The following is a 23,710-nucleotide window of genomic DNA, read 5'->3' as shown; positions in this document are numbered from 1 at the left end:
AAGCCCTACTGAAAAACCTTTAGAAATCCCTGGAAACACTGAAAAATGTACACACACACACACACACACACACACACAATCTGAGGAAGAAAACATTCTTGCATGTTAATGACAATCCCCCCGACACACAAGGAACCGGAAAACCTTAAGCCACTTGATTTGACAAGATAAGACAAACCCCCACACCACTCCCCCCGCCAAAAAAAAAACTAGGAATTTGCTTTCATTAAAACGTCTCACCAAAGCATTAAAAAAAAAAAAAAATTGACATTTAATTTTATATTGTAGGCCTTACCTTAAGTGAAAAGAATAAAATGGCAAAGAATCAAGGCTGTTCTAGAAATTCCGGGCTATCTAGTTGTTATATTAAGACTGATCAAATGCCAAATCATTTCTCCCTCTCTACTTGAAGTGAATCCGGGCAGGAAAACTAAATGTGATGAAACGGTTTTTACTTGCTATTTGAAGAATTCTCTGGTAAGATATACAATCCCTTTCAATTTTCCCAGGCAGCTGCTAAGGGTTGCTAAGGAAGTGATAGAAATAGAAAATATTCTCGATAAATAATTAGTGATTTCTGAGGGGCAAGTTACTTAGGTTTTGGTTTTTCCCAGGATTTAACATCTTAGGTACAGAGACTGGGCAGGTCTGTGTTCTGGGCCTTCTTCCCTCTCTCTCTCTCTCTTCCTTCCTTTCTTCCTTTCAGGGTGAAAGGAGAGATGCAAGATCTTCAAGCGGTGAGCTAGAAGAAAGAGAGAGATTTGGGAGCTGCTCTGTCTGTGCCCACATTGGTTAAAAAAAAAAAAAAAAGACCCAGAAGGGGACCCAGGCTCTCTGTCCACATGAGAGCCGTGGAATTGAGGGTCTGATTTACTCCTTGGTCGCCTTTCAGTTTCAAGATCGCATGTAAGCAGAAGTTTCGAAATAGACATCTGTTGTTTTGGCATCAGCATCCATTTCTTTTCGTTGATAACCATATCCTGGTTTTGCTCGGGGAAAATGCACCACATCCCATCCTCTGTGCCTCCAGAAAAAAACTAACTCCCGCCTAGGCTCCAGATAGGCGGTGCCTCAGCCTCCCGTATCCCCGGCAACAGGGACAGTTGACGGACAGCGGGGCACGACCCCTGCGAGCCAATCAGATAACACGCACGACCCCTGAGAACCAATCAGCTAACAGGAGGCCTCAGCCGCAAAGGCTTCTGGGGCAAAGATGGCGGCCTCCTCCAAGTGCACCTGGGGAAAAAGAGAAGCAGTATGGCACCAGGCATTACAGCCACCGGGGAGAAGTGTTGAGAATGCCAGCCGAACCCTCAGCAGGAGAACCCAAAAGCCGAAATCTGGTGCCATGAAGTTCTATTGAAGTCAAATTTAAAAAATTTTTAAAAAGTCCCAATCCACCCCACCCCACCCCCACCGCCCGCACCTGGGACTTCTCATATAAACATGAGCCTTGAAATTCCCTTTTGGTTTCCATGCTTGATTCAGATTCTGCCAGGGGTTTCTACGTGTTATAACCAAAAGCATCCTCGCCAAAAAGACTCTGAAGCTGAACCTATGTGCTGAACTGTGGGAATGACTTTCTTGGAAGGTGCTCCTATATGTGGGGCCAGGTTCCTCCTCCTCCTGTTGGGTGAGAGATGGGAAAAACTGGAAAGGGATAGGTATCATCCCAAGAAAACCCAGGAGCGCAATCCCACGACGCATAAGTGAATGAGAAGCAGCAAGTGCACAGTCAACTCACTGCTGTGGGATCCGTGAGGAAATGAGTGGTTCTGGGCAAGGTCATGGGGTGTGCTGGTTAGGGTGTTTTCTGTATCAAGTACCTTAACATATATTTATGGTATCATATGCTGATTGTTTGTCCATGTTCCTTTAGTACTAAAATGGAATAAAAATGCTACCTGGCAACATGCTTTCTGTATCTGACACAAATAAAGAAATTGGCTCAGAGGGGAGTAGACATAAACAAGATTCCCACTGTATTTAAGTTTGCTTTAAACAGGGCTCTATGGATCTGTTTGGATATTTACTGTTTCCTGAAAGTGAACCTTTGAGAATGTCGCTCATTTCATGATTTGGGGACAGAATACCCAGAGTTAATCCCAGCTTCCTGGAAGGACTAAGGAACCACTCACGGCCCACACCCCACCCACACCCCACCCCCGGATTTCAGGCAATGTCTGGCTTTGGACACGACCTGTGTCCCACGACCACCACCTGGTGGCAGTGTACTGAAATAGCAGGGATAGCGGAGAACTCAGAAGACTTGTAAATTGACCGGGGCAACATTAAGGTCATTTTGTGGCATCAGATCAAGACCAGACCCTCTCTCCAGAATGGGGGAACTAAGAACCAGGAAATTGATGCACCATAAACTGGGGTGGGACTGGAGTAACTATGGAATGTGGGCGTGTATCACAATGGCAAAGCAGTGTTTACCAATATTTCCCAGTGAATGGTGCTCCTATCACTAGCAGTGCACAAGGTGAGACCAGGTAGTACAAGAAAAGGTGGAGCAGATGCAAGTGAAGGGAAGATGGAAGCCAAGCAATTATCTATTGGGGAAAGAAAAAGGTCCCAGGTAGAGGGAGGAGCAAATTCAAATATCTCAAGACAGGGCCACGTTTAGTTTCTCAGATATAATCAGGAGGCTGGTGCAGCTCAAGCAGAGAAGAGGGCAAATGAATGTAATTGCAGAGGTTGAGACGGGTTAGATCCCATAGGGCCTTACAGAGTATGAATGGGACTTAGAATTTTTTTTTTTTTTTTTTTTAGAATAATTTTCTAGAACTTCTAGAAAGTTAAAGTCAAGAAAGTGATGCGCTCTGCTGTGGGTTCTCAAAAGATCACTCTCTGGTTGCTATGTGAATAGCAGACAGCAGAGAGGAATGCCAGTCTATCACAGTAGCCTGGACACGGGATGGGATGGTACCCAGGTAGGAGAAGATGCCAAATAGTAGACAGATTTACCAATTAAATATATAGATGTATCTGGATATCTACACATGCACGTTAATACACACACATATGTGCACACTTAAACACATATACAAACACATACACCTTATCAAACACATGCATGGTAATTATATAGTCTTTAAAATATTTTTTAAATTACCATTTTTCATTAAAACATCAGTATAGGCAAATCTACAGAATTTTTTGAGTTTTTATATAATCAATAAAAAGCTACTGGCACAGAGAAGGCAAAAATCCAAAAGAGAAAATAATAATAATAATATAATATGCAGCAGGTGGATGTGTATACCTTCATGGAAAATAAAAACTACAAGATTAATACTCATGACTGGAGTTGAGAAAACATCAAACTATTAATATCAAAATATAGTATTGGCAAATCAGATACATTTTACGTGTGCTTCTAAAATTTCCTGTGATCTCCTGAAATAGTTCTGTGTTCCATTTGGAAAAAAAAATACTTATTTATTTCAATTTATTTATGCTCAATTGATTTCCTCCTTCCACTGGATATACTTCTTGATGGAAGAGAATAAAAAGAAATGTACTATGACCATATTCGTGTGTTAGCTCCTGTGGCAGAGACAGCCAGCTGTCCCCAGGCCCATTCTTCCCTCCTTCTTAGGTGGAGAACCACCCAGCACCTTCCCCGACCCCTCTGCAGGCAGGAGTGTCTGAGCAACTGTGTCTCACCCACAGAGTGTGAGTGGAAGCTCTAGGCCTAACTTCTGCCTCCCTTGCCCAAGAGGAAACTGCTTCCGGGACTTCAGCCCTGGACTGTAAAGGAAGCTGACTCCCAGCTCTGATTATGCAGAAGAGAAAAACTCTACAAGGTAAGAGTTCTCAACCAGCGCCAATGCTGGCCCTCCAGGAGTCAAGAGGCAATGTCCGGAGCCATTTTTTTCTATAAAAATTGAAGGGAGGTGCTACTAGCAGATACTAAGTCGAGGCCAGAGAGGCCAGTAAATACCCTACCATATGCAGGGCAGTTCCTCACCACAGAGACTTTTCTGGCCCATTCAAAATGTCAATAGGACTAAGGTTGAAAAGTCTCACTCTAAGGCAGTGTTTCTCATGCTCTGTGCATAATAAGTACCTGTGTATCTCCCTAAAATGCAAATTCTGCTGCAGAAAGTTTGGGATGAATCTGAGATCCTGCATTTCTAACAAGCCATCTCAGGGGCAGTGGAGCAAGAAGCTTGGGGTTGGAATGATCTCATGGAGCAAAGCTGCAGCCTCAGTCTGTATTGGCTGGCTTGAGCTTGCAGGGCTGGGATGCAAACATACACACCATACACCTAACCTCTGTTTCCAGCGTGTGGTGCCTCCGCTTGGCAGGTGGCCAAGCAAGATTGATTGCTACATACTTTGAACACCACTCTCCATTATGTAGGAGAGAAATAAACTTCCATGTTATGTGAGTCACTGGGACCATTTCCATCTGCAAATAGAAGATGTTCACACAATGCTCCACTGTTTGGAAAGACACCTAGAAGCCTTGGAAGTGATACTTTCCAGAAAACAGGAAAAAAAAAAAAAAGAAAAGAAAAGAATCAAGATGGTGACTACTAGAGACAGCTACTACATCTACTAGAGAGTATTAGTTTCCCGTAGCTGCTATAACAAAAGACTACAGGTTTAGTGGCTTCATATAAATGTTATCATCATACAGTTGTGGATCCTAGAAGCCTAAAATGGGTCTCAGTAGATAAAAATGAGGCTTGAATTCCTTCTGGGGGCACAAGGCAGGAATACATCACCTTGCTTTTTCTTTAGTTTCTAGGAATTCCCCACATTCCTTGGTTCATGGCCCCTTCTTCTTCTATGTTCAAATCCAGCAAGTCAATGGAGTCCTTCTCAGGCTGCCATTCGTTTGGTTCTCTCTCCACCTCCTATTTCATTTCGAAGGTTCTTTGTGGTTATGTTGGGTTCAACTGTATAATCTAGGACAACCTTTTATTTTAAAGTCAACCATTTAGCATTTAACAACTTCAATTCCATCTGCAATCTAATTCCCCTTCAGCACATAATCCGACATATTCACAGGTCCCAGGGATGAGGATGTAGACACTTCAGGGATTATTCTTCTGCCTATCACAGAGGGACAGAAAGCAAGTTGGGCAACAGGAAGCCGGGAAATTAATGCACCAACCATGGAAATACCACCAGGACATGCAGGAGAAAGAGAAGATGGGCCAATGGAGAGAAGGTGAGAGAGTCTTCCGGACACTTCCAAAGCTCCTCCACTGCAGGGAAATCCTAGGAAGCAAGCTGTGCCCCATTAATTTTTACATTGTTTCAGTATAAAAGAAAGACACACTGATGGCTATGATTTGGGAGAAAGAGTTATGCAGATTGAAGTTGTCCAAGAATTCTCTAGAACTTTATGCAGTCTGCCCTAAGAACATTTGATATCCGTGCTGTATAATAGTTTCTGTAAATTAAACCTCTTAATCTAACTTTATGATAAGAGTGCTCGTCCTGTATTTCAGGTACTCCCTGGAGTGCAGCATCCCAGAAAACCAATTATCTGGAGGAATTCGTGAAAACGTGCATGGATTAATAACAACTGACGTATTGAGACACGGTAACTCCCAGCATAGAATCATCATTCCCTTGTGCAAAACCACTGCGGAGTGAGGAGAGGTGGTTATTCCCATTTTAGAGATGAGACAACAAAGGCTCAAAGGCTAAATACTGGTCTATGCATGCAAATCAAGGTAGATGCAGAACTCAGACTCAAATCCTTTACTTCTGATTGCAGGAGTATTTTTGGTTTTGGTACCAGGGATTCTTAACTACTGAGCCACATCCCAGACCTTTTTTATATTTGTTTTTAAAGACAGGATCTCACTAAGTTGCTAAGGCTGGCTTTGAACTTGCAATAGCCCTGCCTCAGCCTCTCAAGCTGCTGGGATTACAGGCATGCGCCGCTGTGCCCAGCTAAGGTTGGGCTTCTTTTTTCCAGATGTCACATGGCTCCAAGTAGTTCAATTGCCCTATGACAGAAAAGTGTGTGTGATAGGGGTTTGACTCGAATATTTCCTGAGCTCCAGAGACTCCCGAAGCTCTAGCCATGAAATTTTAATTCATAGGCACAGGAAAAGGTGGACCCATGTTAAAGAAGGTCACACAAATCCATAGTGGTGCCTCTATGTCACTGCCTCATTATTAAACGGCAATGATGTACTTTTGAGAATGCATTTAGACAAAACACAGTCCCAACAACCTTGGAGCATGATGATCTATCAAGAACAATTCATGTTCTTCTCCTAAAGCTGCTACAAAAGAAGCCAGAAACCAAAACCCATGTGTCACTGGAGAAAGACACAACCTGCTGTGTGACCTTGGGAATGTCACTTGCCCTCCAGAAGTCTTGTTCTCTAACTATCTGTAAACCTGGGATAAGAGTCTCTACTTCATACCGGGAAGGAGAGGAGTCAATGGGGTAATGTGTATCTTGGGCACTGTCTACCATGGTTTGATTGAATGGGTTTCTCTTATTTGCACCTGAAATAATCTTGCAAAATTAATATGCAAAAGCGCTTAGAGAATTCTTAGCTAAAGTTTGCAAGATGTGTGTATGTTTTCTGTTCTTAGAAGCCTGGAGCGCTGCATGCGGATGGCCCTTCTTTTCACTCTCTAACTCACTCAATCATAATTGGTGATTAATAAATCAACATGTATTAAGTGCCTACTGTGTGCCAGGCACTGTTTTGGGCACTGGCAAGGGCCAAAAGGGATAAGATCTTTGCTTTCTTGCATTTTGCCTCCAGGTGTGGAGGAGATAAGTCACTGGATGACTTTGGAGAGCAATCTTTGGTCAGAAGAGAATGAACAAGCAGAGAAAGTTTCAGATCTTGAAATTAGGTCAGCAGGAAGGGGATTATTTTTTTATTGGTGCATTACAGTTGGACCTGATGGTGGGACTTGCTGTTACATATTCACACATGCGAACAATATGGCAATATAATGTGGCCAACGTCATTCTCCAGTATTCTCCCTTTCCCTGGTCCCTTTCCTCTATTCTCCCAGGAAGGGTCTTTCTGAATAGCTAAAATTTGAGCCATTATCTGCAGGCAAGGAGACACCAGCAGTTCGGGGATCAGGAGACAGAGGATCCCAAAAGGAAGAAACAGGTGCTTGGAATAGATTGGCATCCTCCCTGAACAGCATGCGAGCTAGTTCCAGCGTGTTGTTAGGGCCAGACCCTGAGTGAGCCTGCCCTGTGGGTAGCCAGTCCAATTGCACCCAGAGAGGTCAGATCAAGAAAATGCTAACGTGTGCTATTTACTCCCTCGATGGTGGAAGACACTGCCCGTGGGAAAGAGCTCTAAGGGCACTCACCACACTCTGAGCAAGGTGCTTCATCTCCCAGAGCCTCGGTTTTCTCATCTGCAAAGCAATCATCCCTGCCTTGCAAGGGTCTTGCAGAGACTGTACAAATCTGGCAGAACCTGGTGCATGGGAGTGCAGCATGTGTCCCCCACCGCTGATCTACATCAGTGGCTGGTCTTCAGAGCCAAGCCTTCACTCCTGTCCATCCTAAAATAACAGCCATTTGTCCCTGACCTGAGTTTTACTTTGGATCAACATGCGCACATCTGCTTATAGGAACTCACACCAGTTCAACTGTGAATCAGCACCTTGGACAGGTTAGCCTGTCCACCCCTACCGCAGAACACTGTTGATAATTGTCTTACCATCCTTCCCTCCATCAAATAAGATGCAGAAGGTAAGGAAATTCGACTTGTGGACTACAATACTTTGGTTGTATTCATTTTTCCCATCACTCTCAAAAATACACCTGAACCTCAATTTAGGCAGCAAAGAAGTAAGCAAATAAAAATGAGGAAGTGGAGGGTCAGTGAAAAGAAAAGAAAAGAAAGAAATTCTGTCCTGGAGAAGGTCTCCGCCTTCCCATTTAATCCTTTCTTCTTTGGTGCCTCTAAGGATAGTATTAAAACTTTGTAGTTCCACGTCCCTTATAATTTTGTTGCTAAATTTCTTCCTACTCATTTTGTTTCTTTCTTTGGTTCTGTAAAAATAATTTTTTTTCTCCTATTCTATTTTCAAAATGGTTGGCATGGGCAAATACAAAATCCCAGGCATTTCCTTATCAATCACCTTAATGAATTCAATTCATGGAGAGATTGGATCTCAGGTTTTCCAAAAATGGTGGCATTGCCACCTTCAAATAGTGGTGATTCTACCTCCTTTTTTTTTCTTCTTTTTCTAACTGAATTATCTATTAATTCCTGAATGACGTAAATAACAGTGATGTTAACACACCTTTTTATCTTGTTCTGGATTGAATGGGAACACTTCTAGTGCTGTACTACATATGATAGTGCTGGCTCTAGGTATGATCCTGTTTTATTAGTAGTCTGCTCCAAAAAAGTAGGAATGGCTATTTATTCTTATCCAATATATTTTTAGTATCCTTAAAATACATCACAGGATTGTTCTCACTTATTGAAATTTGCAATGAATCACATTCGTTATTAAATTTCCAGAGATTGAACTATCCTTCCATTCTGGGGACAAATCCTACTTTGTCCAGATTTATGTTACTTCGTAGGGTAATCACATACATGTCTGTTTCCCCACTCTACGAGTTCTTTCCAGTCACTGGGCATGTGTGGCTTGTGTTTCTACCCAGCATGTAGCACAGTTGACAATATATGTTTAATGAATACATGAATGGATAACTGAATAACAAGTACACTGAACTCCTCAAATGAATCCTTTGTACCTCTTCCCAGTTAAAATGCTAGATTAGAGAGACCCGACTTCTGTCCAGTAGTAGATCTTTATGTTTAATGAACATCTAGTTTAACTGGCCTCTGTTTTTTGAAGCATTGGAATCTTTGAAACTATGGGGCAACCATTCCCTGTGGTTTCAATGGGACCAACCCTGCCTCTCTGCTTCCACCCCTACCGCAAGTCAAAGAATAGCTCCATCATCCAGGCCTACTCAGAGTACTACACAGGTATTGCTTCAGGAATGGACACCCATGCCAACCTGGACTGAAGGCATCTCCAGGAATTTCATTCAGAAGCTCTAAAAATAATTTCTAAAAGGATTGATCAACATAAAATATGTTTGTCTAGGGTTGTTACTTAACATTTTGACTAAAATGTGTTAAGACAGCCCATCTGAGAAGGATATAAGGTACAGACAGACATGGCAAAGAAAGAAAAAAGACAGAGGCCTAGTGACATCATTGGAACCCCTAGATCCAGCTTTTCCTGAAGCTGTTACCCCAAACTTCTCAATCATGTAAGCCAACAAAGTGTTTCTTTTGTTTATAATAACTTAAGTTGGATTTCTGTTATTTGCAAACAAAGAAAATATTGCCTAATTCATCACATGTTGTTTTGTTCCCCTCTAAATACGCTCTGTGTCTTCTAAAATAAAGGTTAAAAATAATTTTTTTAAAGGAAGGCAATCCTAACTAGTGAGTGTTAAAAAAAAAAAAAAAAAAAAAAAAAAAAACCTCCTGCTTTTAATTAATGGCAAGATCAGCTGAAAACCTCCCTCGGTGAATTATAATTTCACACTGAAATTCCCAAGACAGTTATAGAGTAGCTTGTTAAACCACAGAAACCAACAGAACCCAGAGATGGTGGATTGCCAGACTGCCAGGGTGGTGGTTCAATCCTTTCCAGAGAGATCATCCATTATGCAAAACCCAAACCTCTAAAACTTTTGAATGTACTCTTCGAGCGATCTTTCATTCACCTCAAGTCTCGACGCCTCTCCACTGGCTCAATTTAAAAGTAAAAATTGCCTGGCATGAATCACAAAAATAAAAGTAAATAAATAAATCACTTTAGGATGACAGGCGTGTGCCAGGGCCAACCACCCCCAAATCTCAGGACAGGGGACGTGACAGGTTCTCCCTGAGCCAGCCTGCATCCTTTCAAAGCTTGCAGTTCTGCAGAAAAACAGAGGGCAGGAAGCATGTCCCTGGTGTCATTCTAAGTGCCTCTGGGTCCATCTGGAGCAAGTGGCATCTGTTCCCAGTGGAGGCTCAGGACGGTGGCAGCCTGCAGCGCAGGGAGCCTGGCTCCACCCCACCCCCATGCTCCCTGGGTGGAGAACTCGGGCTGCGGTTACCTGGGGAAGCCAGGCTCTTCTCCGGCTTTCGTTCCAGTGACAATGGATTAAAATCTGGAATCGGGTTTTGATCATCCTCTGGAGAGCTATTTAAGAGCAGCTTCAGGACTTAAAATCCCTCCTTCAGAGATCATCTTGAAATAAAAGACTATATTGAAATGAAAAATCCATTACAGCTTTCTCTTTAGGGCCCTCCATACTAATGGGCAGGATAAAAGAAGGGGGAGGAAAAAAAAGGGAAAAAATGGGAGAAGAGAGAGAGAGAAAGAAGAGGGGGGGAGAAATGTTCTCTGTCACAAAGTCATGGTGCATGAAATTCCATGTCATCTCATCCTGACAAAATCCTCTGGGAGCAGGTGCTATGGAGTCCTTCCTGCAGATGGAGAAATTGAGGCTTGGTAATATTCACTTATCCGAGGTCACACATTGCACCTGCAGTGGATTCTGACTCCGACCTGCAAAACATGCTCCAGTCATGTTGCTTCTGTTCTACTAAAGTCCACTCTCAGAAGGGTCTCACAGAAGTCAGAATCAAAGTATTTCAGTGAATGAATGAACCCTATGGAGATATGGCCTCGCCCCCCGAGCAGCAGAGATTGACATAAGCCAACATCCAACAGAACAAAGCAAAGCCCCAAATCCCATGTTTGCACCTTGCAGGTCTCCTTCTTCAGCCTGACCAGAATCTCTCTTACAGGTTCAAGTTCTCTATACAGATCGATTATAGGTGCTTCTGACTCATGAGTGAAAAATCAAGAAGTTTCCTCCCTTCAGGGAAATGCTAATTGGGAACAAAAGGGAGATTTGCAGTTTTTTTCCTCTGCCTGGTGTTCCTGTTTGTGTCAATTTCTTTTTGTTGTTATTGTAATAGATCTGGGAGGTATTCCCCACATGCTGTTGCAAAAATCTGCAAAAGAAGGAAAAAAAAAAAAAAAACCCTCAACCAAAATAGCACAAAATAAGCCACAGTTCTGGCCACTGCAGAGGGTGTGAGCTTGCCAGTTAGTCTCCGAAATGAGTTTAAACCAGAGGTCACCAACTGGTGGCCAGCTGGCCACATCCAGCCCACAGATGGGTTTTGTTTGTCCCGTGGTATTGGCCCACATAGAGCTTTGAAGAAATCTGTGACCAACACTAAGAGTCAGAAGATCGCACACCCAAACCCAGCTTTCCAGCCTCTCCTACAAAGAGGAAGATCTCAGCACCCGGATGCTTCCTTTGCTGGTGGTGCAGGGCAGATGGAACAGGGCAGCAGCTGCCCCTTCATCACCGCAGGAGACCTCCAGTTCCTACCCGCTTTAGTCTGCTTGCCTCATTCAGATTGATCTGCAGGGGCCCCGAAGGCGTCTGAGTCTGCGGCTCTGAGTTGGAAAGATTAAGCAGATGGAGGCCCAAAGCCAGTCATGGGTGAGCTTTCCCCAAAGCATAAGCCAACATATCAGTAATAAACTGTAAGGCATGTTAGTGAACGCAATCATCTGAGAAACAGGAACACCCGTGTTCAGGTCTACTTGGATTTGGGCTCCAGGATACTCTTTTGTCTAGAAATACATTCACTTTTATTATTTCATTTGTTTCTGAAATTACTCTCAGATAAACCGCTGAAGCTAAGTTATCCAACCAAGATCACCCAAATAGCCAGCTCTGAACCCAACTTCATCCCCCTACAGTGTTTTTCCAATATTGAATCAACACTCGGCAGGGCCACAAAGCTTTTTCCACCCCAGGACCTTTGCGTCTGCTGTTTCCTTTACTTGGAAATCTCTTCAACCTCTTTACATGGGAGGGTCTTACTCTTTCAGCTCATCTGCATCACCTCCACAGAGAGATATTTTCCTAATCAGACTAGTTAAAATAGCACACGTGCACGCACACCCACACACACATGCCCACACCCTCACATGCCAATTACTCTCTAGGCCCCTTGCACCTCAAAGTGAGGCCCCGTTATCAACAGCCTCTGGAAGCATTTCTGAAATGCAAAGAAAATCTCAGGCCCTGCTCAGAGTGGCAGAATCAGGATCAGCATGTTAGCAAGATTCCCCAGGTATTCTTAAAATTTAAAAAGCATTACCTACACAAGCACTGCCCAATAGAAATACAATGTGAATCATGAGTCTACTTGTAAAATTTCAAGTAGCCACATTTAAAAAGTAAAGAGATGGAATTAACAATATATTTAAGTGAATAAGAATGTTGCAATTTCAACATGTACTCAGCATAAAATCCCTAATGAGCCATTTGGCACTCTGTGCCATTTTTACACCTACAGTCTATTTCAATTTGGGTATTTCTTGTGGTCAGTGGCCAGAGGTGGACAGTAACTACCCCACCAGTAGCTACCCAGTCAGCCTCTGCAGACTCTAACTGGTCTCCATAGCCTTTAACCCAACCAGATTTTTTTTTTTCTCGAATCATTTGCCTTGTTTGTTTGTTGTTTTCCTGACTCTAGGGACCAGTTTCAGGAGAACAGGTGCTTGATCTGTCTTATTTTCCACTTGACCCTCGGTACCAAAGACAGTGCTGGGTGCCTGGTCAGCATCCACTCAATATTTGTTGAATGGAAGAATGAAAACCGTACATGACCTTCCTAGTATTTGCTGCGTGACGGAGCCACAGAGGGACACAAAGCACAGTGAAATGGACAGATGTGGGTTCAAATCTCCGCCCAGGAGTTGGCCAGTCTGCAACCCTGAAACAGTCATTCACCCTCCCCTGGAATAATGGAAAATCTCGCCCATAAAACAGAGATGCTGCTGTTTAGCTCACAGCACCACCTCAACACTTAAATGTGAAAACACATGTACAAAGCGCAAGCCACCACACTGGCTGGCACTTCTGTCAATGCCAGTGCCTTTCTGTCCTTCATTCTCTCTCTGGGTGACACGTGCAAATAACGCTGCTGTCACTGTCCACCTCTCCCAGGGTGGGGCAGCAGGAGTTTGGCTTTGGCGAGATTGCCCTGAGTTAGTTCTCCCAGCCCATGGACCTGTATATGAACTGCAGCGGGTGAAGGTAAATGGAGACCTCTTCCCAAGGGGTCCCTGGGAGAACATTGAACCACAGGAGAAGACACCAGCCATGTTGCTTTGTCACTTTGGTGAGTCATGCAGTGGCAGCCAGGGACCTTCCCCCAGGTCCCGACCCGAGCAATAGTTCAAGATCTCTGCCCAGACAACTTGTACCAGATCCCACGGAAAGACAGGGAGGAATGAGTGGTGGGTTGAATCTTCCCCAACTTATTAATCACTGGTCCGTGTCAATATTCCGAGGGAGGCCGGCTTCTGCGAAGCCCCCCCACACACCACCTAATCCATTAGTCAATGTTGCCCTGAGAACCGAACGCACATGTTCTAATCTCAAATGTGTTTTTACATCACATTAGATCAACAGCATAGGAGCAAAGCAAAACCCGGATTTAGAGATAACTGGAGTGACGGGAAGGAAATGAAACGGCTCAGGCTGATTAGTGGAGTATCAGGAAACCCCCAAGACGGCAGAAGTGACAGCCGCCCCAGTTTCTTCTTGGCTCTTGCTACGAACAAGAAAAAAAAAAACCAGAACCGCGTGCAGGATCAGTCGGCTACCAGAGACCCATTAAAAATAATAAGAAGTCAATACATAAATCGGGGGAAACCAAAAGCATAAATTAACCTCTGGCTCTCTCATCGGACAAATAGAGTCCAGGTAGCTCACCTGGTATGTACGGGAAGGGATTCTGCCATGGAAGGGCATCATTTTCAAAGACTCAAGACGGGAACAATGAGGTATTTGTTATTGGTTCGAATCCATGCTACCACTTCCGTTTCTACCATATAGTGTGGTTGTTTGTCCATCCGCTCCTCCTACATGGGAAAGAAGGATCAGAGAGGCCAGGAGACCAGGAACTAATGAGAAGTCTTTACAGATGCCCTGACAGCACTGTCGTCTGCCTGTTCAAGGCCGGGGCCAGCACATTCTGCTTCTAGGAGCCCGGGAGCGTGCACACCAGCCAGCTTGAGTGACGGATGATTCCCTCTATGTGGGATAACAAGTATTAGCAGGGAAGTTGTTCTTGAGAAGATCTTCTCCCACACCCCCAATCAGGACCACCCAGCACGATGAGGCTCTGTCATGGGCCAGATGCTGGGTGAGCAATGGAAGGCACAGAGATGTCCCATGGTCCCCTCAAGTGAGGACCAAGCGTATCTCACCCTCTCCGCACCTCTTGAGGTTAACCATTCTATGCATGGCCACCAAATAGTGACACTGAGCCCCCAAGATCACAAGCATTAGCAGGGAGCAGGAGGCTTGGCACACACCACAGTGCTGGAATATCTTCAGTAGCTGCGGTGTGACAGTGAGAGAGTTTATGTACCTTCAAGTCTCAGCAGAAAGGAACATAGGTCTGGCATCTGCTTTCCCTTGATTCAGAAAATTACCCAGACCCCACCATGGCACCCCACCCAGCACCCCTGGTCAACTTGAAGTCATCTGAATGAAATGCCCCGTACTCTCTTTCCAGCTGTCGCAAAGCAACCCAAACACATGTTGGAAAGATTTGATCTTTATGCCTCCCTCAAAGGACATCTGACACTTCTCACAAGAAACACAGCTTTAAAATTAGAACTGGAAATCAAAACTCGCAGTAACCCTCACAAGGCGAAAGCCACCCCACAGAAAGAAACCAGAACATCCCCAGGACCAACAATTAGGCAATCAAACCCTCCCGAGACGTCGTACCCCGTCTTTATTTTGCTGTTGTTGCATTAGTCATCCCGACACCTTTTAAATTATAATCACAAACTGAAAGCCGTGGCTTGTGATGTTATAAATACTGATTTTCCAGTTAAATTAAGCATTTGCTGTTTTATGTTTTGATAGGAAGGGGCTGTTTGAAGCCTCCTAAAATATTGCAATTAGTTCTCGCTGTTGAAACAGACAAGACATTAACAGACACATTTGCTGTTTCGGGATAATGTGCTAGAATGCTTATGCCTAAGTGTTCTTCTCTGAAGCTTTTACAACACCAGACATATTTTTGAAAGTGGAAGAAATCAATCACAATACACACATTGATTATGTATTTTTAAAGTTAAGTTATTTCTAAAACTTTCCCAGGCTGTAATTTAAACCTAGAAAGCACATCTCTTCAACAGGAAGGCGATCTGTCAGGAAACAATTTTACCTATTGGCTCTGTTAAGATGATAACATCACTTTAGCTGACAAAGGCCGTGTTTCTGTTTTGACAATTGCAATTATTTATTGAAATGCAATTGCAGTGGGGCTGGCCATCCAGATGGGTTCTCCAGAAAGACATGAAACAGGAGGAAAAAGGGAAGGGGGGGGAGGATTGCATTTGGAGTATTTGTGTTGTTGCAAATGTTATTGCTGGCAAGATTGGTGGATTATTAATTTATTTCACCTGCACTTAACTTTCTATACTGCCTTACTCACACCACCAGCAAACGGTGGGAAAGAAGGGCCATGAACATCTCACAAGAGCATCTCACAACCTCCAATTTTGGCTGAAAGAATTGCAGATTCGAAGGGGCATCAATGCAGGGCATAAACATTCTTAGGGAACCAACTGCCATGTAGGCTCCTGATGCAAAAGCAACTCCATGTTCATTCAGCCGAGGGGGGCAGAAAGTTATGGAGGTGGGAAACACCCTGTCTTTACTAGAAAGCCAAAGCGCCAGCATCATCTTTTTAACTGGCTTCCCTGTGCATTTTTGCTCTGACCTTAAAATACTAAAGTTGGATTCCAGCCACGCAGATGCGTTTGAGGGCGATTGTGATTGATTCCGGGGGATCTCAAAGCCCCTTCGTCAATTTAGTTATCCTGTCTCGTTCCTCCAGCGTCCCCCCACACAGAATCCCAGAGCCCTGCAAAAGCCTGGGTTAGGAAACACCCCGCAGGCAGGAGGACCGGGGATCCCCAGGCTTGGAGCTGGGTAGATGGAGAAAGCGCCCCTTTAGATGGGAAGCCCCAGGCAAGGCGGGGATGACACATCCCCTAGCCCTAAAATAAAGTGATCTGAAGCTGGAGTCCAGCCCTCTGAGTCCAGCAGCTCCCCCTGAGCAACCCCGCCACGACTCCCAGAGCCCCAGCGCAGGGACAGAGGACTCCCGGGACTGTTCTCGGATCTCGGAGGGCACGGAAAGCGGCGGCTTCCCCTCCCGGTCTCCCCAGGGGTCCCTCCCATCCCGAGGGGTCCTACCTGTACCACTCCAGCCCCTTTTCGTAGTTCCTGTCGAAGAAGTGCGGCTCTACGCCCACCGCCCGCACGTCCGGGTGGACTCGGATCGCCTCTAGCAGCGCGCGGGTCCCTCCTTTCTTGACCCCGATGATCAGCGCCTGGGGCAGCTTCTTCTCCCCGTAGTCGGGGGTGCTGGCGACGCCGCCCCTCTCGCTGCTCCCGTTGGCCGCTCTCCGGCCTGCCAGCTCCTCGTCGGTGGTGCTGGACTCCTGCGCTTCCCTTTCCAGCAGCGCGCTCTGCGCCGTGATCATCTCGCTGGGGGCCAGCGGAGTCCGGAGCCAGGCGTCCCGGGCGCCTCCGCCGCCGCTCGCCAGCCCCCAGCCGTCGGCCCCGGGGGCGGCGGGCTGCTCCGGGGGCTCGGGCGGCTCCCCGCGGCTCGCGTTGTCCGGCGGCGGCGGCGCGGGCGGCTGCGAGGGGGCGCCGAGGCGCACGGGGGGAGGCAGCAGAGAGGGTGGTGGCGGGCTCGGCGGGGGCTCGGCGGCGGCGCCCGGCGGCTCCTGCAGCGCCAGGGGGAACTGCAGGGAGCCCGAGCCGCCCAGGAGACTGTAGCACAGGTAGGTGACAGACAGGGACAAGGTGCACATGAAAAGCAGCTTGCGCGCCGGCGGCCCCTTAGCAGAGGCGCCGGGCGGCGGCGGCGCGGCCAGAGGTGGAGGCGGAGGCGGAGGCGGAGGAGGTGCGGGCCACGGGGCCATCGCGGCTCCCGGCTCGCGGCGGCGGCGGCGGCGGCAGCCCCCGGCGCTGCCCGGACATGGTTTCAGCCGCCGCCCCCGCCGCCGCCGCCGCCGCTGCCCAGCCGCCCCGGCTGCATGAAGCGACGCCGCTGCGCCCCCGGCCCTGGCCGCTGTCCCGCTGCGCCGGGGGGAAGCCCGGCCGCATGGCCCCCCTCCCCACTCTGCCTGCGGAGTCCGGGTGGCCCCCCACCACCCCCCCTCAGCCTCTGGCAAGGGGACCGAGGGGGGCGCGCGGACCCGCCGGCTGCACCTGCTCCGTCTGCAGCGCCCCCGCTTCCCCCGCTCCGCCGCGGCTCCGGCTTCAGTCCCTGCCGCCGCCGCCGCGCGCTGTTGCAGCCCCGAGTTCCTTCCCCGCTGCTAACTTTCTGCCGGGAGAGAGGAGAGGCGCGGAGGGGAGGAGGAGGGGGCCGCGCGCGCGCCCGGCGCCGCCGAGGGAAGGGGGGTGCGCCTCGCGCGCGCCTGCGAAGGGGGGCGCGGGAGCGGAGGCGTGCGCTAGGGCTGGGGCACCCGGGAGAGCCGGGATCGTACCCCCACGGCCGCCGCCCGACACTCTGCGCTGGGTGTTCCCCGCCCCACTGCGTGTGCGTCCCCTCCCTTGGGAGTCTGAGACGCCGTGCTGCACTTCAGCCCTCTCCCAACACTTTTAAGGAATTGGAGCCCAGAGCCAGTAGCCGGTGCCGCGCACTGGGGAGCCAGCGGGGGGCCAGAGTGTGGTGAGCTCTCCCTTTGGTTTGTCCCCTGGGACTCCAAGTAAACTCAGCCCATCCCTGACCCTTCCGTCTCTCACCCTGGGGTCGACCTGCCTTGGATCAGGAGGAATTCCTTCTCCCCAACAGCTTCCCCATCCCAAATTCCATCTTTCCAATCTCCCCATCTTTTCTTGGAGCTTATGATGGGTGGAGCTTTGACACAAACCCCCACGTTTCCCAACCTCAGAGCTCTTGCCTCTATCCCATCACTAAGTGACCGTGCTTTTTACAAAAGATGAGGCCACCCCCTCCGGGACACCCTTAACCACAGGTGCACATACCTGTGCCCTTTGGAAGGCACTGGCCACTGAAGAAGTTCGGATTTGCCTGGACTGAAATAAAATGAGAGTCCATCTCTCTAAACGTCTAATAAGCGGAGACAAGATGGGTTGCAGAGGGTCTGTATATGGTCGAATTACATTTTTTTTTTAATGTATTGTCTCTTAAGAGATTTCCATTCCTCACTTCCCTCTCTTGGATAGGGCCGAATGATAAACATCAGAAGGCTCTAGAAGTGTCCAAAGTAGACTCTGCTGTTGCCTTTGCTCAGGAAAGTGAGGGAAATGCCAGGGTGGGATTGAAAGGAGGGGGCAAAGCAATCAACTGAGGCTCTGTAGCCACCTCTGCTTCCTGGGAACAGGGCTGGCCCTGCACAAGAACCAGGCCAGTGTCCTCCTGGGGCCGGCTCTATTCAGCCCCTTCTCCCCTGCTAGCCACAGCTGGGTGCCTGGAAGATCTGCTTTCCCCTCTTCTGCTGATGTGGCTGACTTCCCCTGTTTTGTTTGATCACATAATAGGAACAACAGCTGAAAGAAAATGTATATAATGTCTAAATATTAACAAAATACCTAGTGCCAAAGAGGGGAAAAAAATGTTAATCAAATAAGATGAAGAACACGGACTTTTCCCTGAGTGAACAAAAGCTCACTGCTGCTCTCAGCTGGACATGAGTTTCCTTCACTGCAGCTTTAGTTTAGATAAAGATTATTCCTTTATAATATATTTTTTATGGTACACAGGAGACCTCTGAAATGCAGAGTCTGGTGTCCTGTAAATCATTCCATGTAACTAGGGATGCTTTTTCAAACACGGCACAACTGTATTACTGTAATGTCAATGGGAAGGGGCCAACTGAAGTTGCAAGGAGCCCAGGCTTTGGCGGGCACTCCTTCCACTCCCAGAGCAGCCCCAGAGTGGCCAGCCAGGAAGCTGACTCTTCTGCTGCATTGGCCCATCCCCCTTTCAAGACTCAGCCTCCAGGGGGCCCAGCCCCCTGGCCCAGGCCCTCACACTCACATTTCTGGGACCACTCTTTGAACCATCTGAAACCAACCTGTTCTGAGTCCAGTTCTGAGTCCATCACAGTTTCCATTTTCAAATTTGGAAAGGTTTGGATGAAATGGTTGGAGAGGTTTCAATAACATGGCGTTAAAATCTAACCCAGAGGTGGCACACTGAGAGTGATATTAAAAAACGGAAACAAGCTACAAGCTGCAATTGTTTAAAATTGCAGGCTTTTCCTTTAAAAAAAAAAAAAAAAATCTGAAGTTTCTATTGGAAAATCAGCCTATTCCCAACTTCAGCCAGAGGTGAGATGCAGATGAGCCTTTAGAAGGAGCATATGGACCTGCACATTTACGTCCCTTGCCTGAACTCTGGTAGTAAGGAGATCTCTCCCTTCCTTCTCTCTGTCATCCCCTATAGCCACAGTCTTGAAAGAATGCAGTTCTATTGATAAGATAAGGGGGCCCACAAGTGATCAGGCAGAGGACAGGGTTTTTTGCTTTTGTTTTTTATTTTTGGAGAGTTTTGCCCATTGTACACTTAGACAATTGGCTATATTTTGTTGTTGTTTTCTTGTTGTTGTTGTTGTTTTTAATGGAGTTTTTTGTTTTTTTTTTTTTTTTTTTTGGTTGGTTTGTTTGGTTTGGTACTGTGAAACCAAGGGTGCTTAACCACTGAGCCACATCCCCAGTCCTCCCTCCTTTTATTAATATTTTTTTTTTAGTTGGAGTTGGACCCAATATCTTTATTTATTTTTGTGTGGTGCTGAGGATCGAATCCAGGGCCTCCCACATGCTAGACAAAAGCTCCATCACTGAGCTACAGCCCCAACACATCCCCAGCCCTTTTTATTTTTTTTAAATAAAAATATCCCCTTGCTGACTCACTGCCTAACTGATCAATTCCCACCTGTCACCCTGGTACTCAAGGCCCCCTTTCACCTTTCTTGAAGCACAGAGTTTTGCCAAACCAGACAGAACATACCTAAATACACACTGCATTATTCTGTATCCTTCTGCATTATCAGATGATTCAGTCCAAACAGAGCTGTCATTTGTTAGCTAATGGTTTTTGAGGCAGGTCATTTTGCCTCTCGGAGCCTCAGTTTCTGCATCTATAAATTATGAATAATAAGATTCACCTGACATTGTGTTTATAAAGAATTAAATTGAATTAGCCAACATATGCAAAACCACCTGGCTCTCTGCCTGACATGTGGTGGCTACCAATAATGATTTGGGTCTAGATATTGGCTCAGAGCATGTCCTATTTCTTTTCCGATTAAAATGTTGTCCCTGAAAAAAAAAAAAAAATTGTGTGTCCTTGCTTCAAAATCAGGATGTGTATGCTGAAGTTCACTTTCCCAATCTGTCCGGTTCACAGTGCGTGTAAAGCCAGGTCTGACACCTTCTGGGGTATTTGTTAAGCAGTAGAAACGAACTCTGGCTAACTTTAGTCTTGTTTTTCTGTTTTTTAAAGAAAAAAAAGACTAGAAAGGATTTATGACTCACATAACAAAAAGGAATTTTAAAAAAATCAATGAACAAAAGACAAAAACAGGTTTGGGGAAAAGCAGGAGAGTGTGTGGTGGCTAGAATGGTCCAGACTTCCTGCAGACTCCTGGGAAGGAGAGACTTTCCAGGTCCCTTCCAATTAGGGATGCTTTGGCTAATGAAACAGGAGCAGAAGGGAAGTTTGTCTTTGGGAGATAGTAGGAGATTTGCCCTGGTCTCTTTTCCAGTCTGGCAATTATAGAAGAAAGCGGTGCTATCTCCCTCAGCCTCCGTGGTCTCAGAGCTCCTCACTGAAGAAAGATACTATAGATCCAGGCCTCATCACTGTATAGATGAAAAGAAATAAACCTATGCTGTTTTCAGCACCAAAGATGAGGCTTTGTTACCATAGCACAACCTAAACTGTCCGACTCTTTAAAACATAATACCATGTTGCCAGGTGCAGTGGCGCACACCTGTAATCCCAGTGGCTCAGGAGGCTGAGGCAGGAGGATTGCAAGTTCAAAGTCAGCCTCAGCAATTTAGCGAGGCCCTGAGCAACTTAGCAAGATCCTATCTTAAAATATAAAAATAAAAAGGGCTGGGGAGGTGGCTCCGTGGTTAAGCATCCCTGGGTTCAATCCCTGGTACCAAAAAAAAAAAAAAAAAAAAAACAAGAAAGAAAATATGATGTTAATTCTTTTGCGATTGATCAAAATGACTTCATTCCTCCCATACTAGAATTTCTTTCATGAAAGTGAGTAAATAATGCATTAGAAACCCCATTAATTAAAAAAAAAGTTTTCCCAGCTTGTCTTTTACCTGTATATAAAAATGTATACCTCAACAAATCTGAGGTAAACTAGATTAACTTCCAAACAAAACCAACGTAGCAACAGAGAAGAACATTGTGTTTTTACAAAAGGGGCGAAATACTTAACATAGTAATCATAATCATGAACAAATCACCTTGAAAAGGAGCTCATACGGAAAAATCAGGAATTACTTGGACCAGAAGCACCATACCACAAAACGCAGAAGATACGATTAAGCAGTACATCCGAGAAAGATTGTGAATGTGAACATGCTTATCTCGAAAGCATAAAAAATGTAAATCAAATGAGCTGTGGGTTTAACTCAAGCTAGAAATTAAGGAAGGGTCAGCAACTCAGGAGGATGAAAGGGATAAAAGCATTTGTTTGTACTTATTTGGTATTTATTTATTGCCGTGGATCACACTGTGTTCCCCTTCCCACCAAGTTCACATATGGAAATTCTGATCTTTAATGTAACGCATCTGGAGAGGAGGGCTTTAGGAGGTATGCAGGGGTCAATGTGGTTTTTACAGTTGAAATCTTATCCAGTGGGATTTTTTTTTCTTATTGGAAGAGGAAGATCTTAATATCACTCTCTCCTTATTCCTCTCCTTCTCTTGTTTTCCATGTAAATACACAAGGAAAACATAGCTGTCTATAAGCCAAGCAGACAGTCTGCCACAGAACCTAACCCTACTAGCACCCCCAAACTCCGACTTCCAGCATATTATATTTGGCTACAAAAACCCAAGATGACTAAGAACTTTCATGCTTACATGTTTATTCATATTTTTATAAGTTTTTAATTGCTTTGTTGCCACTTCTCATTGATTCATTTAAAGCCTTTCATTGATTTGGAATATCACCAGTTTATTGAGTTACCAATTTGCTTTTCCTCTAAACTGTTTCATTGGGTTGGACTATTAGTGTTTTTCATTATTTTGAGTCAATCTCTCAGTTATATGCTTCATGGATTTTACTTTGGGGAAAAAAAAAAAGACATCCCCTGAAATTCTATCTGTATTTTCTTCTAGTACATTTTTGGTTTATTTTTCTAGACAAAACTGTTTAAAGCATCTGAAAATCATTTGCGTACATAGTTTTACACGAGGCTCTTTTTTTTTTCTTTATTTCCCTAGCACTAGTTATTTCTCAACATCTTGAAACTCTAATATTATATTTTGAATCCGTCATGTTGGAATTTTCCCATCCACAAGTGTACAAAGCAAACCTCCATTCGTTCAAATCTTTTATACCTCTTATTGGATTCCAGCAATTGCATTGACAGCAGCCCTGCACAAACCTGCCTCTGGGTTAGTGTTTTGATATCTAATTCTTCTTTGTTTACTCTTATAAAATTTCTTGTTCCTTTTGATTTTCATTCATTTATTCACTCTTTTTTTGGGAGGAGGAGGGGAGTATCAGGGATGGAACTCAGTTGCACTTAACCACTGAGCCCTATCCCCAGCCCTATTTTGTATTTTATTTAGAGACGGGTCTCACTGAGTTGCTTAGTACCTTGCTTTTGCTGAGGCTGGCTTTGAACTCGCGATCCTCCTGTCAAGTCCCCTAGCCCCTGGGACTATAGGCATGCGCCACCTTATCCAGCCATTTATTCATTCTTTTAACTGTTATTTTTAAAGCCAGTGTATTTCTTGTCCTGAATTACACTTGGAGGATGAATTAGTGAGACCAACAACAGGGTCCCTGATCTCACAAAGGCAGAAACAATTAAACAAGCTAAGTTGTATAAAGTGAGAAAAGCACTAAGAATACAGGGTATCCTAGCAGCATATTGTGGGCACACCCAACCTTGCACACAGGCATGACAGGATGCTTCACAGAGGAAGGGACATTTCCTTTCCTTATGCAAAGGAAAGACTGGATTCAGTCAGGTAAAGCAAGTCGATTTTTAGTATGTGTGGCATATCATTCACTCTATCCATAGATAATATAGCAAGCAACCCAAAATGCTAGTAACTTTCTAAAGAGAAAAGGGAAAAATTTCCAAAAACGTATAGAAGATATTATAATGAAACAAGAATAAATATTAAAACAGGGTCCTCCCCTAGCATGGTGCTGTGCACCTGTAATCCCAGCCTCTTGGGAGGTGGTGGGGGGCAGGAGGATCACACATTTGAGACCAGCGTCAGCATCTTATTAAGACTTGAAGCAAATTAGCAAGACCCTGTTTCAAAATAATAGGGAATAAAAAGGGCTGGGGATGTGGCTCAATGGTAGCAAGCCCCTGGGGGCAAGGGAGGGGGCACATAATTCCTATAAGTAC

The 23,710-nt window shown here is 45.5% G+C and overlaps 1 protein-coding gene across 1 annotated transcript in view; it reads right to left on the bottom strand.

Annotated features, from left to right (window-relative positions):
* The window catches only part of Hs3st4 (heparan sulfate-glucosamine 3-sulfotransferase 4), a 342,103-nt gene extending 325,060 nt beyond the window's left edge, over nt 1-17,043 (bottom strand). Inside the window, exon 1 of the mRNA XM_076840507.1 lies at nt 16,310-17,043. Within this exon, the coding sequence (XP_076696622.1) occupies nt 16,310-17,043 (734 nt within the window). The remainder of the gene's footprint in view (nt 1-16,309) is intronic.
* Nucleotides 17,044-23,710: the final 6,667 nt, after the last annotated feature.

This window comes from Callospermophilus lateralis, chromosome 19, assembly GCF_048772815.1.
Source record: "Callospermophilus lateralis isolate mCalLat2 chromosome 19, mCalLat2.hap1, whole genome shotgun sequence".
NCBI classification, from domain to species: domain Eukaryota; kingdom Metazoa; phylum Chordata; class Mammalia; order Rodentia; family Sciuridae; genus Callospermophilus; species Callospermophilus lateralis.
Note: the sequence above shows the minus strand (reverse complement) of the source record. Positions and strands in the feature narration are given on the sequence as shown.